The sequence below is a fragment of the Mobula birostris genome, chromosome 9 (genome assembly GCF_030028105.1).
Source record: "Mobula birostris isolate sMobBir1 chromosome 9, sMobBir1.hap1, whole genome shotgun sequence".
Lineage (NCBI taxonomy): Eukaryota > Metazoa > Chordata > Chondrichthyes > Myliobatiformes > Myliobatidae > Mobula > Mobula birostris.
This window is the reverse complement of record NC_092378.1, coordinates 33,548,173-33,564,574: the sequence shown is the minus strand read 5'-3', so window position 1 is coordinate 33,564,574 and position 16,402 is coordinate 33,548,173. Positions and strand designations below refer to the sequence as shown.

Below are 16,402 nucleotides of genomic sequence, written 5' to 3'. Positions count from 1 at the left end.
TTTTGCACCATGGTTGTAGAGTAACACTGTTTTGTTTGGGTGGATTCATGGGTATTCATGTATGGCTGAATAACAGTTAAAGTTGAACTTGAATAAATAAGTATAGTGGAGATGCCATTGATTGGCAAGATCGATCTCTGACGATGTGATACTTACAAGAATATAAAGGTCAATACTTTGGCACTGTTGTATGTGATTCACTGTTGGGTAGGCTTAAAGATGCATCCATCGTACACCTCTACAAGAGGAAGGGCAATTGACAAGTATGCGACAACCACCGAGGAATCTCGCTGCTCTCCATCGCAGGAAAAAGCCTTGCAAGGGTCCTGCTATATCGTCTGGTCACTCATCTAGCACTGGGCCTGCTGCCAGAGCCACAGTGTGACTTTTGCAAAGGTCGTGGACTATTGACATGATTTTTGCCGCGCACCAACTTCAGGAGAAGTGTCAGGAGCAGAATCGCGAACTCTACACAACTTCTGTTGACCTCACAAAAGCCTTCAACACTGTCTGCCCACAAGGCCTGTGGAGGATCATGTCAAAGTTTGGCTGCCCTGCCAGATTCATTCAGATGGTACGCCAGTTCCATGATGACCAGAGTGCTGGACGGCGGAGAATCCTCTGAGGCGTTCCCAGTCACCAATGACGTCAAACAGGGCTGTGTGCTCGCACCCACACTGTTCAGCATAATGTTTACTGCCATGCTGAATGATGTCTTCCAGGACAGTGATGCTGGAATCGCCTCAAGTACAGAGTGGATGGGAAGCTCTTCAACCTGAGGAGACTTCAAGCAATTACCAAAGTGAAGACGACTGTTCTGAGAGACTTCCTCTTTGCCGATGACTGCGCCCTGTATGCTGGCTTGGAGCCAGAGATACAAGTCAAAATGGACAAATTCTCCACGGCTTTTGACAACTTTGGACTCACCATCAACATCAAAAAGACCGAAGTCATGCACCAGCCTGCCCCTCATGCACCGTACACAGAACCCAAAATCACAATCAAAGGACAGAAACTACAGGCAGTGGACCAGTTTAATTACCTTAGCAGCACCCTCTCCCGAGCAGTGACTATTGATACAGAAGGTAACTGCAGATTAGCAAAGGCAAGTTCTGCTTTCGGTAGACTGCGCTCTACTGTATGGGAGCGTCGAGGGATCAGTCCAGCAACAAAACTGAAGGTCTACAGAGCCGTAGTACTCACTACCTTCCTGCATGCCTGTGAAACGTGGACTGTGTATCGAAGGCATGCAGAGAACTCAACCATTACCACATGACTTGTCTTTGCAGAATATTAGGCATCAGATGGCAAGATAAAATACCAGACACTGAAGATCTCTCTAGAGCAAGTCTGCCATCAGTCCACACACTGCTGATGAGAGCACAGAACTGGTGGGCAGGTCATGTCATCCACATGCCAGACAAGCGCATACCGAAGCAGCTCCTTTTTGGGGAACTCTGCTGGAAGACGCTCGCATGGAGGGCAGAAGAAACATTACAAGGACAAACTAAAGGCTTCCCTGAAGTCATTTGATATAGACACGACCTCTTGGGAAATGTTGGCACAAGACTGCCCTACCTGGCGCGGCCTCATCCACAAGGGCTGTTAAGCTTACGAAGCAAGGCACATTGCTGAAGCACAACGTAAGCGCGAGCTGTGCAAGTCCAGAGCCACCAATGCAACAACTGCAGTGCCTACACATGTCTGCCCAACATGTGCCAGGACATTCTGTGCCCAAATTGGCCTGACCAGTCATCTTCGAACACACCGCATCCAGTCTCAAAGTGACTAATGATGTCGAGGTCTTCATCGACGACGATGGATGAACCACCAGGGTTCCATCATTTGCCTGATATACCAAAACCATGATAAGTTTGCATTTATTTTCAGTACTGTAAATCAATTCTATATATTAGATATTGGATATAAGAAGTACAAATGGAAAAATTAGAAAATAAGCTTGATCATGAATCAATACCCAAAATAGTTGGTATAGGTTTCTGTTCAAGCCAACAAAATTGACCCTAGACTGCATTCTCTACCTCATGGCACACAAATGTGCCATGAATATATTTAAATTATTATGACAAAATTGGATGCAGGAGAATTCCTTCAATGAACTTTCATTGTTGAGTTTGCAGAATATTTACCTGCATATACAAACTGCTTCCTGTAGTAATTAAAGGATTTGTTTTTATATTTTGTGCTCTGTGCATTTGGATCTTTTGGAATGGTGGCAGGGTGAGCTTGAATAGATATGTCACCGACTAATAGCATAAATAATGTTAATATGTCCTCGATCTCTAACAAGCATGAAGCCAAAGTGATTCATATTCCCAGTTAGAAGATGAATGATGAACATGCAGATTAGGTGATTTTAATAAACTTTAAACAAGACCACTTCACTAACCTATTAACAAGGTAGCTTGAGGAAAATCTCTTTGGTTGTATTTTTAATTTGGGAATTGCTTTGTACCAAGTAATAGAGAGTTGATTAAAGTAGGTGGCAGCTGTGCCCTTACACATTGCTGGAATTATTGTTTGTTGAAGCTTTTTATTTTAAGCCCTGTCAGTTCCCAAAGAAAAAAAATTCTCAAAATAGTGCCTTCTGCCAGACAGACAAATGTATTCAGAAAAGTTTTCAATAAGTAATAATCACACTTTGAGTAAGCCTCATCAGTTATGGATCTTAATTGAGTGTTGTCTTATAGCTGCTTTGAGGTAGAAACTGCTAAGCTGCTATATGAAACTCAAACTTTGTCATGTTGTGTTGTGCCAATAGAGGAAATAAAGTTGCAGTGATATTGTCCTTTTACATGTCTACACCTGGTCCATCTTTAGCAAAGGATTAATAATGTCTAAATCTATTACGAGTTAGATGGTTGCTTCCAAATATTAAAACCACATTTATGATGCTTTCTGTTATAGTTCTCTCTCTACATTTTCAGAACCTGAGTGGTACGGAAAATACTTCCATTGACGGGCTGAGTGTTTTTGTACTGCTTCCAGAATACCAAACTGCAATTTGGCATTAGGCTTCTGCTTGTAGTCTGTTACTCCCACAAAATTGAAAGTGATTTTGTCATCATGTTAGCTGTGATAGATAACTACAAAATTGCCTCACCTAGCACTTGTGCAATGCCTGCTTTATTATTCCTCCTTGTGGAAAAAGCAAATGAACAGGTGAATTTGAGGTAACTTTGACGCTTAGAAGTGAAGTATGATCCTTGAAGGGGTGGAAAGGGGAATGGAAGGTTTATATGGACACAGAATCAAATGAAAATGTTGGCTTGCAGATACAACAGGTTATTAAGAATGCGAATGGAATGTTGGCCTTCATTGCTCGAGGGATTGAATTCAAGAGCAGGGAGGTCATGCTGCAACCATACAGGGTACTGGTGAGGCTGCACCTGGAGAAATGTGTGCAGTTCTGGTCTCCATACTCGAGGAAGGATATACTGGCTTTGGAGGCGGTGCAGAGGATGTTAACCAGGTTGATTCCAGAGACGAAGGTGTTAACCTATGAGGAGAGATTGAGTCGCCTGGGACTATACTCTCTGGAGTTCAGAAGAATGAGAGGGGATCTTATAAAAACATACAAAATTTTGAAAGGGATAGATAAGATAGAAGTAGGAAAGTTATTTCCATTGGTAGGTGAGACTAGAACTAGGGGACATTGCCTCAAGATTCAGGGGAGAAGATACAGGACGGAGATGAGGAGAAACTGTTTTTCCCAGAGAGTGGTGAATCTGTGGAATTCTCTGCCCAGGGAAGCAGTTAAGGCCTCTTCACTAAATATATTTAAGAAACAGTTAGATAGGTTTTTACATAGTAAGGGAATTAAGGGTTATTGGGAAAAGGCAGGTAGGTGGAGCTGAGTTTACGGACAGATCAGCCATGATCTTATTGAATGGCGGGGCAGGCTCGATAGGCTGGATGGCCTACTCCTGCTCCTATTTCTTATGTTCTTATGTGTCATGATCATAGTAGAGGCAAGAAAAAAAGAGTTGTGAAAAGGTGTAGATTTAGCCATCCTTGTTTTCAAAGTCTTTCCCAGCCTCATTCCGCCTAATCTCCATTCTCTCCTGTATAACCAGCCTGGATGTTTGCTTTCATCCAATTCTTACTTCCTATTCATCCTTTAAGTTAATGGTTTTAGTTTACTTAAGATGCCCTTTAAAGATTACCTTTCTCACCAAACCTTTTTTTGTTCATGAACTCATCTAAGCCAATCATGCTACCTGCTCTTCCTTGCTCAGGATGTCTCGGACTGCTGCGTATTTGCCTTGAAACACAGAAGTTCCAAAAGTTCGGAAGTTCTGCTGGTGGTCTTGCCATTCAGTTGAGCAGAGATTTCTGATGTGTTGAAGAGAGAACAGATTTACAAGCTTTGTACCCGGACATTCATCTTTATTCTAAGCTGGCACACAGTGACTGTTTATTTGAAGAATCGTTGATCCACTGGAAAATATTGTCATTTATTAGTATTTTACTGTTTAGGTTTATATTTTGCATTTTAATAATTTAAACATAATTTAAGTGTTTCTATCAGAAACATTTAAAAATTGTTCAAAAGCACTTAACACCAGTGTGCCTCTCAAGGCCTTATAACTGCTCAGAGCCGATTACCTCTTAAGCGCAGGTCAGCTCACACAGCCAGATACATAAACAAGGTACAAGTCCAGGGGTGGGTGGGAACTCTGGATGGTGCATTTGTTGCAGACTTATGGCTCTGGCCAAATCTGACATAATATCTTGTTAAGTTGGCCAAAGTCCAATTTTGGTTGATAACTCCTCTGCAAAGTGCCTTAATGTGGAAAGGGCATTGGTGTTGAAAAGCATTAAACTATAATAATGTATCTCCGATGAAATGCAACATTGTAGCTTTGAATGAAGTTGCATCTTCAAAGCTAGTGCACTTATATGACTTTTAAAATGTCCTTAAGATGCTTGGGATAAGGATTGGCACTATAGCAAATATATATATTTACGCTTTTTTCCTTGTCCTTTTACAGACCCAGAACAGAATGAAGCTGATGGCAGATAATTATGAGGATGACCATTTGAAATCCTCAGCACAAGCTGAGCAGACAAACCATAAACCCTCTCCAGAACAGGTGAGAACATTTTGCCTTCTAACTGGGAATTATTCAGTTAATGGTTAAGGTTTGATACCTTCAACTCAGACACATGAGACAATGAAAAGCCATTTTCAGAATATCCTCTCTAAAAGACTTGGATCAAGTTGGAGCTGAGTGATTTAACACCAGGAGGAAATGCTTCAAATGAATGCCACAGGGACGGACATTTTAGTATTAAAATACATGCTTACATACAGTATTAATGTACTAGACATTGTTATATGATCCTTCTTCCTACACTGAGCAGCAATAGCATTTGGTTAATAAATGTGTATTGATACACTTTGATCCAGTTTGGCACAGCACCTGTGCGAAACTAAACCCATATTTTTTGGCCCCGTTAGACCAAGATTGTAATCAGTTCATTTGTTGGCACAAGTAACAGCGCACATGGAAGGATTAAGCACAAATGAGTTCCTCCAAGAACTCCACCAAATCCATTACCTAGACATAAATATATTCATAACGCAGACTAGAGTGGAACAGCTTATTTCATAATAACAGAAATAAAGTCAAATACAAAATTATTTTCAGATTTCCTTTGGACATTAGATTAGCTGTGATTAACCAACTGAACCCTGGGGAGTAATGTATGCCTGTATGTATGAGTATCTACACACCATAAATCCATTCATTATATTGTAACAGTAACTGGCTTGTTTTCAAAAGAATAACTGTTTTTCTTTTACCTTAACTGAAAGTGCCTTTGTGATAGTTTTATTTCAAAAAGTTGTGATTGTAGTAATTAAAATCCTAGTACTTAAACTTAGTTTCTAGATGGGGTGACCAAACTTCCTATAAGAATGCACCTCAATGTTTAGTGTCAGCAAGTTAAGTGATATGTTACTAAGATCTGTTCAAAGCCATATTGAATCTGTGTTATTGATCTTAATGCATTTAATATACCTGAGTCACTGGACTTTCATAAAACAACATAACCAAGGAAAGCCAATACATCGACTATATGAAATAGCCTTTTAAGTGATGTAGTGGTCAGGCATACACAGACACCAATGTCCTGATATTTTTTCCCCTCTGGACATTTGCAATACTGTGGGTTCTGTTGTGGCTCCCTTTAAGGTCGGGATTTAATTTCACAGTTTATATTATTCCAAACATGGTTCTTCTGATGTCCATTTTTTCTAAGTTCACCAAAATGCCATCTGTTTCTATTTATCATTTGCTGATTGTTTCTTACTTAATCCTGCCTCTCCGGGTAGCGTGACAGAGAAAGAAGCAACAATTCAACTGATTCCTGGGATCACATGTGGGAATGGTAAAGGATGTGCCTGCACATTTTCTGGTTTCTCAGTGTTCACTTAACTAATTGTGTTATCTTATGCTTTCTTTCCTTTGTTACTTTCTCCAAAGTCTTTTGTGCAAGACAGGCTTCCATTGTTGTACAAATGTATTTTGAATTTCTGAACTCTACACTTCTGCATTTGAACATAGTCCAAGCCGATAAACAATGATCACTTAATCAGTTGCAAATGCCTTCTTTTATAACTTTTTCCTTTCTCCTCATCATGTTGAAATTGAGACTTGCTACACCGCATGTTGCTCTACCCTGTCTTCAAATGATAGACTGGATTGCCTGCCCCCAGTCCAGAATCTAAGATCTAAATTTGACATCACTTAATCATGATTTCCTGATAATTTCTTTTGATCTTCCCTCCCATCCATCCTTGGAGATGCTGTGTCCTATAGTATAATGTTCATTATTTAACATACTATTTTGTTGCTGATACCAGGTAGTTATTAACTATTATTATCAAATTTTAACTTGAGATTACCAATTGTTACAAACCAATGTTTGAAAATTTGAAATTACGGTTTACTGTTACATTTATTTGAAATCCTCGTAGATTAAATCTTTTCCCTGTAGAGTAAAGAATATATGTTAAATCACACTGTTCCTCTTTATTACTATGAGAAGACTGTATGAAATGGTCTCCAAAGAAGTTATGTTTTATAGATGAAACCATTGAAATTCTAGTCATTGTTTAAAATGTCAGATCATAATAGCGATGATCAATGTTTTAAAATAAAATAAAAACTAAATTACTCATTTTTATCAGCACCCAATTGTCCACCATTGAGAACATCTACCATGAATGCTGCCTGGGCAGGGTGAAAAGCATTATCAAGGATGCATCTCACCCTAACCATGGACTTTTTACTCTCCTCCCATCCGGTAGGCACTACAGGAGCCTCCACTCCCACACCAGCAGGTTCAGGAAGAACATCTTTCCTGAGGCTGTGACCCTACAGAATCTCACGTCACAGCGCCTATATTGTACTGTCTCAGTACTTTTATATTTGTGTGCTGTCGCACTTACTTTTTATTCGCAGTTATTTTGTAAGTAACACTATTCTTTGCATTTCTGGTCGGATGCTCACTGTATTTCATTGGCTTTGTATCTGTACTCGGCACAATGACAATAAAGTTGAATCTAATCTAATCTAATTAAATAAAGTAATACAATGCAGAAAGTAAAATAAGAAGGAAATGGACCAAAAAGCAAACAGCTGGAGCAACTCAGCAGGTCAGATAGCATCTGTGGAGTGAAATGGATAGTTAGTGTTTCGAGTTTGAGACCCTTCTTCAGTCCAGATAAAGAGCCTTGACCCTAAACATCTATTGTGCATTTCCCTCGACACATGCTGCCTGACTAGCTGTTCCTTTAGCTGTATGCTTTTTGCTCTAGACTGCAGCATTTGCAATGTCTCGGGTGTCCATAAGGAGAAATGACTGGAATGCCTTAGCTGCTTACAAGATCTAATTGTAACGAAACAATAACTCAACAGCCTTGCCTAAAACGAATTCTAAATTAAATCTACACTCTGAATACGACTGTTTTCCTTTTACAGTAGCAATTTATTTGGCTTTATGCTTTCTATCAATTATGATACTTAATTTTTATTTCAAACTTCAGTCCATAAACTAGAAATGACTTAATTTGCTCTTAAAATCAGAGCACTTTCACTTAAGAATTTTAAGAAACTAGGTTTGTGTTAATTGTTTTGAGATTTATTTTGACTATGTATAAATCTTAACAATTTTACTTTCATGTAAAGTGGCCAGGTGGGCTTTATACCATTTTAAGATTTGTCAAGAGCTAACTCCTTCGATGTACTTTCAAACTGTACCTTAGTTCTTATGAGGTAGTTAAAAAAATCACAGCAGTTCTATTTTCTTAAGTCTTACTATAATGTTGAACAATTGTAAACTTAAACAGTGTTAGAATCTGTCTACATCTTGAAAAGATTATTATTGTTACAAATTCTACCTTTTATAGCAGTGATCATTCAGCCTATTTATATAAGAGATGGCCAAAGTAACAGAGATTTAAAAGATTTTATGAAGACAAAGGATTTTAGTTTACATCACTGTTTGAATTGTTTAAACGCAGCAAATAGTCTTCACTCAAAAGCTTTAAACTTGGAGTGTTTTGTCACAAGTAGGTGCCAAGGTAGAAACATTTTTCATAAAGTAATAGACAAGTATTTGGAAAAGACAAATCAAGAGGATGGGGACACTAAAATAGTTAGAGCTGATATTAGAGAAGTTCCCAACTCTTACCTTTGCTTCCATGATGTCTATATTTTAATTAAGTATACTATTGCTTTCTGTGAGCAAAATTGTGTTCATAGAAGTGTGTAAGATCATCTTAACATCTTTTGTGAGTAATATAGATTTGTTGCTGTTGTTGCAATGTGCTTAAACACTATTCACTCTTGTGCTTATAAGCTGTAAACACCTGATGACTCCTTTCTTAGAAATAAACAGTATGAGATCCAATTTTACAAATGTACGGTTCCCAGTTGGTCTATACATTGGGAAAATTACCCCTTTACCTTGCAACAAGGAATAAAATGTGGTGTTTGAGTACATCTTTAAAGTAATTTTTCTCATTTCAAAAATGAAAGCAATGATTGATTTCATCGAAAGAAGACTAATATTATGATTATTCTCAAAATTAACCAGGAGTATTTTATTTTTTCCACATGTACCCAATTTAACTGTTATTGTTTACTGTCTTCCAACATAAGATTAAATCTATAAATGTTTTCCTTGAAATAATTACCTACAAAATATTAATGTTTATTAAGCTGTATTTGTGGTGTTCTGGAGCAGTGTACAAATGAGTGACAGTGTTGTACATTCACAGTGACCAAAATTACCAGGCTCAAAATGAAATCCAATTTACCTTACCATATTTTTTTTTCAAAATGTGAATGGGTTTGACTCAGGAAATGAATGCTTACTAGAGGTCTGCTTCCGAAAAAGACCTATTTTATAAATGAATAACAGGCATGTATCCCCATGCTCCTCTGTTCCAAATGTACCACATTTAATTTTCTCCATGCTGTCACTTTTATTTGGTGTCACAGTATTTTGGAGATTGTGGTTTTAAGACAAGGAAATCAAGGATGCATATCCTCCTATCATATTGCTCTATGTTTTCATTTTATTTCTCTCTCTCTCCTCTCCATGTTGCTGGACTATTCAAACCTGCCTGAAAGGACAATGTCAATTTGTGCACTCAAATGCCTCCATCTCCAGTTTACACTCCATCCTGGAAATTAAATCAATATTCCAAATTATGTTACATATCCAGTCAAGAGAAAACTTGCATATATTTGTATATACCCTTGGTGCCTATTAATGATGTGCCTGCCCTAGTTCTTCTGTCAGTTTCCCCAGAGGCTATAGTATGACTTGTGGAATGCTGTTGACTTACAGTGAAGGAGGTCATTGAATCATTCAGAATGGAAATAAGCCGACTTCAACCATTTCCTAAGGCAGATGATTCCACATAGATACTATCCTTTTGGAAAAAAATACCCTTCCAAGTTCAAAGTTCCAAGTAAAATTTATTATCAGAGTAATGAATGTCACCACATACAACCCTGAGATTCTTCAAGTTCTTCTTACTTAAACATTCCCCTTCTCACTTAAATCTATGGTCTCTAGTTCTTGATACCCCAACTCTGGGGAAAAAAACTGGGTGGATTCCGTGCATTCATGATTTTATGCACCTCTACAGAGTCAACTCTCAGTTTCCTACACTCCAAGGAATGAAGTCCTAGACTGTCCAACCTCTCCCTATAATTCAGTCTCTCAAGTCCTGACAGCATCCTTGTAAATCTTTTCTACACTCTTTCCAGTTTAATAACATCCTTCCTATAGCAGGGCAACCAAAACTGAACACAATACTCCAAATGCAGCCTAATGTTCTATCCAACTGCACTATGATCTCCCAACTTGTAAAATCAGTGCATTGACTGATGAAGGCAAACATGCCAAAAGTCTTCTTCCCCACCCTGTCTACCTGTACTTCACATTCAAGGAACCATATACTTGTACTTCAAGGTCCCTCTGATCTACAACACTCACCAGGCCCTTGCTTTTCACAGTGTGAGTCCTACCTGAATTGACTTTTCTAAAATACAGCACCTGGCACTTATCGGAATTAAACTCTTATTTGCCATTTCTCAGCCTAGTTTGGATTATGGGAGAAAAGCAGAGCACCCAGAGGAAACCCACGCAGTTCAGGGGGAGAAAGTAGTAACTCTTTTCAGGCAGTGCTGGATTGACCTTGGAACTCCAAACACCCTGAGCTATAATAGTGTCATGCTAACTGTAACGTTACTGTAGCACAACATTTGCTACCCACCATCCTACCAGCACCTTCTCTAGGGCTAACATATGTCTCAATCAGGGCTCCTGCAATTTTTTTTAGTTTTCACAGATTTCTTGGATAAACCTATTCAGGCCCTGAAGATTTGTGTACCTTCATACCTTTTAAGACAACTAGCACATTATCTACTATTACACAGACTATTCCCCCATGACCTCCCCGTTATTTTTCATAGTTCTGAAGTCTTCATGTCTTTCTCCATGGTAAAACACAGAGTAGAAATGTTTATTATGGAACTTGCCCATCTCTTACAGCTCCACACCAAGCTGTTCCCTGTGGTCTGTGAGGGGCTTTTCTCTTTCTAGTTACTCTTTTTCCCTTAGTATACTTAGAAAATCTCTCTGGAGTTTCCTTAGTCTTCTCTGCCAAAGTTATTTCATGCCCCCTTTTGCCTTCCTGATTTCCTTTTCAAGTACATACTGCAGCCCTTATACTCCTCCAGGGATTCACTTGATCCCTGCTGCCTGTATCTAACTCATTCTTCTTTCTTTTTCCTGGCCAGGCTTCAATATCCAATATCATCCAGGGTTCTCCAGTAGTACCAGTCTTGCGCTTCACTCTAACAGGAATATGCAGACCTTGCACTCTCACTATCTTCCCTTTACAAGCCTCCCATTTGCCTGCAAACAACCCACTCTATTCAACTTCTGCAAGCTCCTGTCTCTTACTATCAAAATTCTCCATGTCCCTATTTAGAACTTGAAACTGTGAACCAGTTCTTTCCCTTTCCATAACAATTTTGAAATTAATAGAACTATGGCCATGATCTCCCCCACCGTCATCTCTGTCACCTGCCCTGTCCTAATATTCAAGAGTAGCTCCAGCTTTGTCCTCTCCCTCGAAGGATCCTCTATATATTGCCTGAGGAAGCTCTCTTGAATACATTTAATAAATTCCACCCCGTATAAGTCTATAACAGTATGGCAATCTCACTCTATGTTAGGAATGTTGAAATCCCTATATTGCAGCCCTATTATTCTTCAACTCTGCACAATTTCCCTGCATATTTGTTCTTCTAATTCCTTTTGACTGTTTGGAGGCCTACAACACAATTCCAACAATGTGATCACCCTTTTCTAATTTCTCAACTCCACCTATAAAGCCTCACTGCATGATTCTTTAGTAATTTCAACGCTGACCTCTATTGTAACCTCCCCTTAATTAAAAATGAAACACTGCCTCTTCTCTTTCCTCCATCTCTATCCCACCTCTAGCACCTGTATCCTGAAACTTTTAGCTGTCCCTCCCTCAATTATGTATCCATGATGGCTATGATACTCTAGTCCCACATAACTATCCAAACCCTAACTTCATCCTCCTTACCTGTCTGACCTCTTGCATTGACCCTTTCAGCAGTGTTACCTGGATCTTACTGCACGTGTCCAATAGCTATTGAATTTTTTGTGCTGTAGTAAAAATGGGGCATTACATATTAGATGTAGCATATGTTTGGATCTATAGGTTTTGGACTGCAGGAAGAAAGGGTTACTCGTGTGCTACACCCATCTCCTTGATGCTCCATTCCCAAGGCTTATCTTGTTTCTCTCCTAGCCGGGTGACTTCCTGCTTCCTTTTGCCTTGGGTACCTCTATCTTTCTCTCCACCTCATTATCAGAGGCTTCCACAGCCAGATCTGAAAATTAGAAAGTTTGCTTTCACAGTCAGCAGACTTCTGAGAAAGTATCAAACCTGTGAAGTGACTTCTACTAAGTGGTGTAAATACTGTTTTAGTCAGCTGTCTAGTTTCAACCGATGCTATCAACTCTTAAATTGGCTTCTGTACTCCTGTGCTGAGGCCAGAATATTGCCGTTAATGTTGGCTAGTTACCAAAATCTCATTAATATATTACAATACAAATATTATGCATCTCATCCTCTGGGCCAAATGAGCACAGTTTAAACATATGAGCTTTCCAGTCCTATCCAATTTAAACCCATAGATATTAGGAAAGCATTCAACAAAATACTGTGTACAATGCAATAAAAAGATGGAAGCTAATAGAATTATGTGCAAAGTGCATTATGAATATAAATTTGGTTCAGTGACGGGAAGGAGAGGTAGGTAGATGATTTTCAAACTGGGAGAGTTTTGCAGTGTGTTCCCTCAGGCTCAGTTCTAAAGCCATTTGCTTTTTCATTATTTTCTCTGAGCAACCTAGACTCTGGTATTAATGAGTCTGCATTTTTTTTTTGGCATGATACAATCTTTGCAAAGTAGTAGATTCTGTGAAGGTAATTATACATTTGGGGATAGCATAAACAGGACAGTGAAATGAGCTGACACATGGCCAGATTACATACAATGTGGAGAAATGTGAGATGTACTTTGGGAACTGGTAGTAAAGACATTATACTGCATAAGATTGTAGAGAATTTGGAGACCACTTGTATTCATCCTTAAAAGGATGAATAAAATTATTAAAATTCATGAGTTTATTGACTTTATAAACAGAGGAAAGAATAGAGAGAATAATATGTGAGAGTTTGAATTCAGAAGAACAGTTAGCACTATAGCAAGAACGTAAAAGAACTGGAATGGTATAGAGGAGATTTACCAGGATATTATTAGAGTGATTGGCCTTAGATATGACAGAGGGATAAAAGTGTTAAGATTATTGTTCTTGTAGGAAAAAGATTAAAGGGTAACCCAGTAGTGCTATTCAAGATAATGTGATATTTTTTGACAGCAATATAGAAACATATTTCCCATACCAATGGATTAATGATCAGAGATTATAGATTTAAAGTCATCAGCAAGAAACCAACAGACAAGAAATCACTTTCACAATTGTCAGGATGTGGAATACTCTATCAGGAAAGGGGACAGAAGTCTATTCCATAAATAACTTTTAAATGGAATTTGGCAGGCACAGCAGGAAGAGGACTTTACAGTGTTACAGACAAAGAACAGCTAGTTCAGATGACATCATCTGCATTTTCAAAGAGACAACACAGACTTGGTAAATAGGTAGTATTAGGACTGGATTTGTCCTTTTTAAAATGTAAACACTACACACTTATGCTGTGAACTAAAGATTTGATAAATTGTGCTAATTGGTCACTCCGTCTTCCTGTACTTATAAAGTCAAATCAATATGCATTTTAACTATATTGATTTCCTGTGGTACTTTCAAGGATATGTGCAGAAGGCTTAAACCATGTTGAAATTCAAACTTCAGTTTGTTAAATGAATAACAAATAACAATATCTCTTGTGAAAATAGTGTTCTTGGTTCTCTGTATGTAGACTTCAGAATGTGTTGGCAATATTACATTGAATGAGCCATGTTCTGTGAAGAATAATCAGTCCAAATCATTAGTAGGAAGACCGAGTAGCTGTGTACCTATTGCTAAAGCAACACCTTAATAGGCAGGATAATACTGAACAGGGAAGCAGATGAATTTTTGAGTAAATGGTGTGTAACTAGGTGGATATACTCTACTAGAATTCCTCTGTCTATTAAGAGGATTCCCTGTCCCTCAGTCAATGCAAGATGTATCCATGAAATTTGGATTCCTTCAGGATCCTGTCTACAGTCAGGTATATGCATTTTACTGTATTTGCAGAAGGCTTTGTTCAGATGTTCTAACCTGGATAAGAGAGCTAGATTTTATTATATAAGCATAGGATCTGAGCTATGAGTGATGTTCACTTGAAAATTCAACCTTCGCAAGGAAAGGTGCATAGAGCTCAGTGAAATATCTGACATGCACTTTATTGGCTGTCTTAAAGCAGATAACAAGGTTTCACTTTGAGCAGCCCTGAATCACATTCAGTTCTTTTGAAGATGAAGCATGAAGTCGTGGATTCACCTTCTGATGCTATCTGCATTAGAGTGTAAGAGGAGTTGCAGAATGTTCATAAACTCTGCCTTATCAACCTCTATCAATATAAATTTGGATAATTTGTGTATTGATTTTGATTACAAGGACTTTTACTCTAAAATCAAGCTCGGGCATCTTTGTGTAAAGGATACTGTAAAGACAAGCATTATTGGTGTATCATAAAGATTGGTGTGTCCAAAGTTGAATAAAAATTATATAGAATATTCTCATCTTTGCCATTTTCTCCCTTTACATTAACTAAATATATTTTATATTTTGATGTTGTAAGTACAACCCTGCCACTCATGTACAGAACTGAACTAATATGTTTAACAAGTAACTTTGTCTTCCAATCAGTCTGATCTTTCACACAATAAAAGAAATAAGATCATTGGGAAGGTGCCGCTACTTGAATGTATTCTAATGTACAATCCAGTTGTAATCTACACCTACTAATTTACTTTTATTTCATCTCCATGCTATCATTGGCTGTCCTTGTCATCTGCACGCAAAAAGGATGATGAGGAGGGCATATGGGCATAGCCAATCAGATGAACTTAAGCAGCTATTTTGTTCAGAATGGTGAGAATTTGTTTTGACTCCTTGTTTCTCACAATCACTTGAACATATGTTAATCCCAAATTGCTAACTGCAGTCCTTTGTGTGGTTGTACTCCATTTCATTTGAACATGGTGTTTAACCCATTTGTGTATCTATGCTTGGGGGCAGATCACTTTTACTGACCTGAAATTACTTTCCTTCATGCAAGAGAATGCTGGAAACTTGGCAGTTAATATTAAAGGCGCACATTTAGAATTCAAATATCTGAACTCTAATATTAAAAGAAAATAAGCATTTTTATTTGCATTCCATGTTTAGGCTGAACAGAAAATGTGCAGTGCAAACAGATTTCATGTTAATTATGTAATTGCTATGAATGATGAAAACATTTTGAGAGTTCTGAAGGCAAATGACAATGATTGAAGCCAAACAAGGTGGGATTAAAAAGTGTGTATAGTTCAACCTAATTTCATAACTGAAATAATAATATATCTCTAATGTATCATTACAATTTTTGATCTATTTAATGCGTATTATTCATATACAAAGCAAAACTGACCTTCATTTCTATTTTAATTGTAGTATTTATTTGCATCAACCAGAATTAGTATAAAGGTTTTACAGTGACTTAAAAATCCCAAAACATTCAACAAAGTAAATAGTACTGACAGTCAGATGCCCGTTTTTTTACTCTGAAGATCTCTCAGGGCAGTGTGTTATGCAGAATTGCAGAATATTATGATGGTAGCAGATGGGGGTGGGTTGTGCAGTGTGAGGGTGATTAGCAAAATGACTTATTAGTGTCGTGGATGGACTGGGATCCCAGAGGACGGAAAATCAGATCTAGTCTCTTGTGAGTCTCAGCATAGAGCCTTATTAACCTCGGGCATGTTTGTTATATTCACAGGATTCTTCAAAACGGTTCATAGATAATTATTTTTGAACAGCAATCACTGTTGTTCTGTATCCAGTAAACGTGCTATGCACAGGAGATACCTACAAACATCAGTGAAATATGTAGCTGGTTGATCTACAGTACACGATTAGTTAGAGGGATGAAGTTGTTTTGGACTTCAGATTCATTAAATTGTATCAGAATCTGTACAATACCAGATGGGTTTAATATCTCCACCTACACATTCTGAAAGAGGTGGCTGAAGAGATCATGGAG

The 16,402-nt window shown here is 38.1% G+C and overlaps 1 protein-coding gene across 6 annotated transcripts in view; it reads left to right on the top strand.

The window, feature by feature from the left end:
* Window positions 1–16,402, top strand: part of LOC140202653 (ELKS/Rab6-interacting/CAST family member 1-like) — a 754,922-nt gene that overhangs the window by 537,954 nt on the left and 200,566 nt on the right. For all 6 annotated transcript variants that reach the window (XR_011887141.1, XM_072267763.1, XM_072267762.1 and 3 more), the window contains one exon: window positions 5,016–5,117. Coding sequence is in view for 5 of the 6 variants with exons in the window: in XM_072267763.1 (XP_072123864.1) it covers window positions 5,016–5,117 (102 nt within the window). In the remaining variant the exon portion in view is untranslated. The remainder of the gene's footprint in view (window positions 1–5,015; window positions 5,118–16,402) is intronic.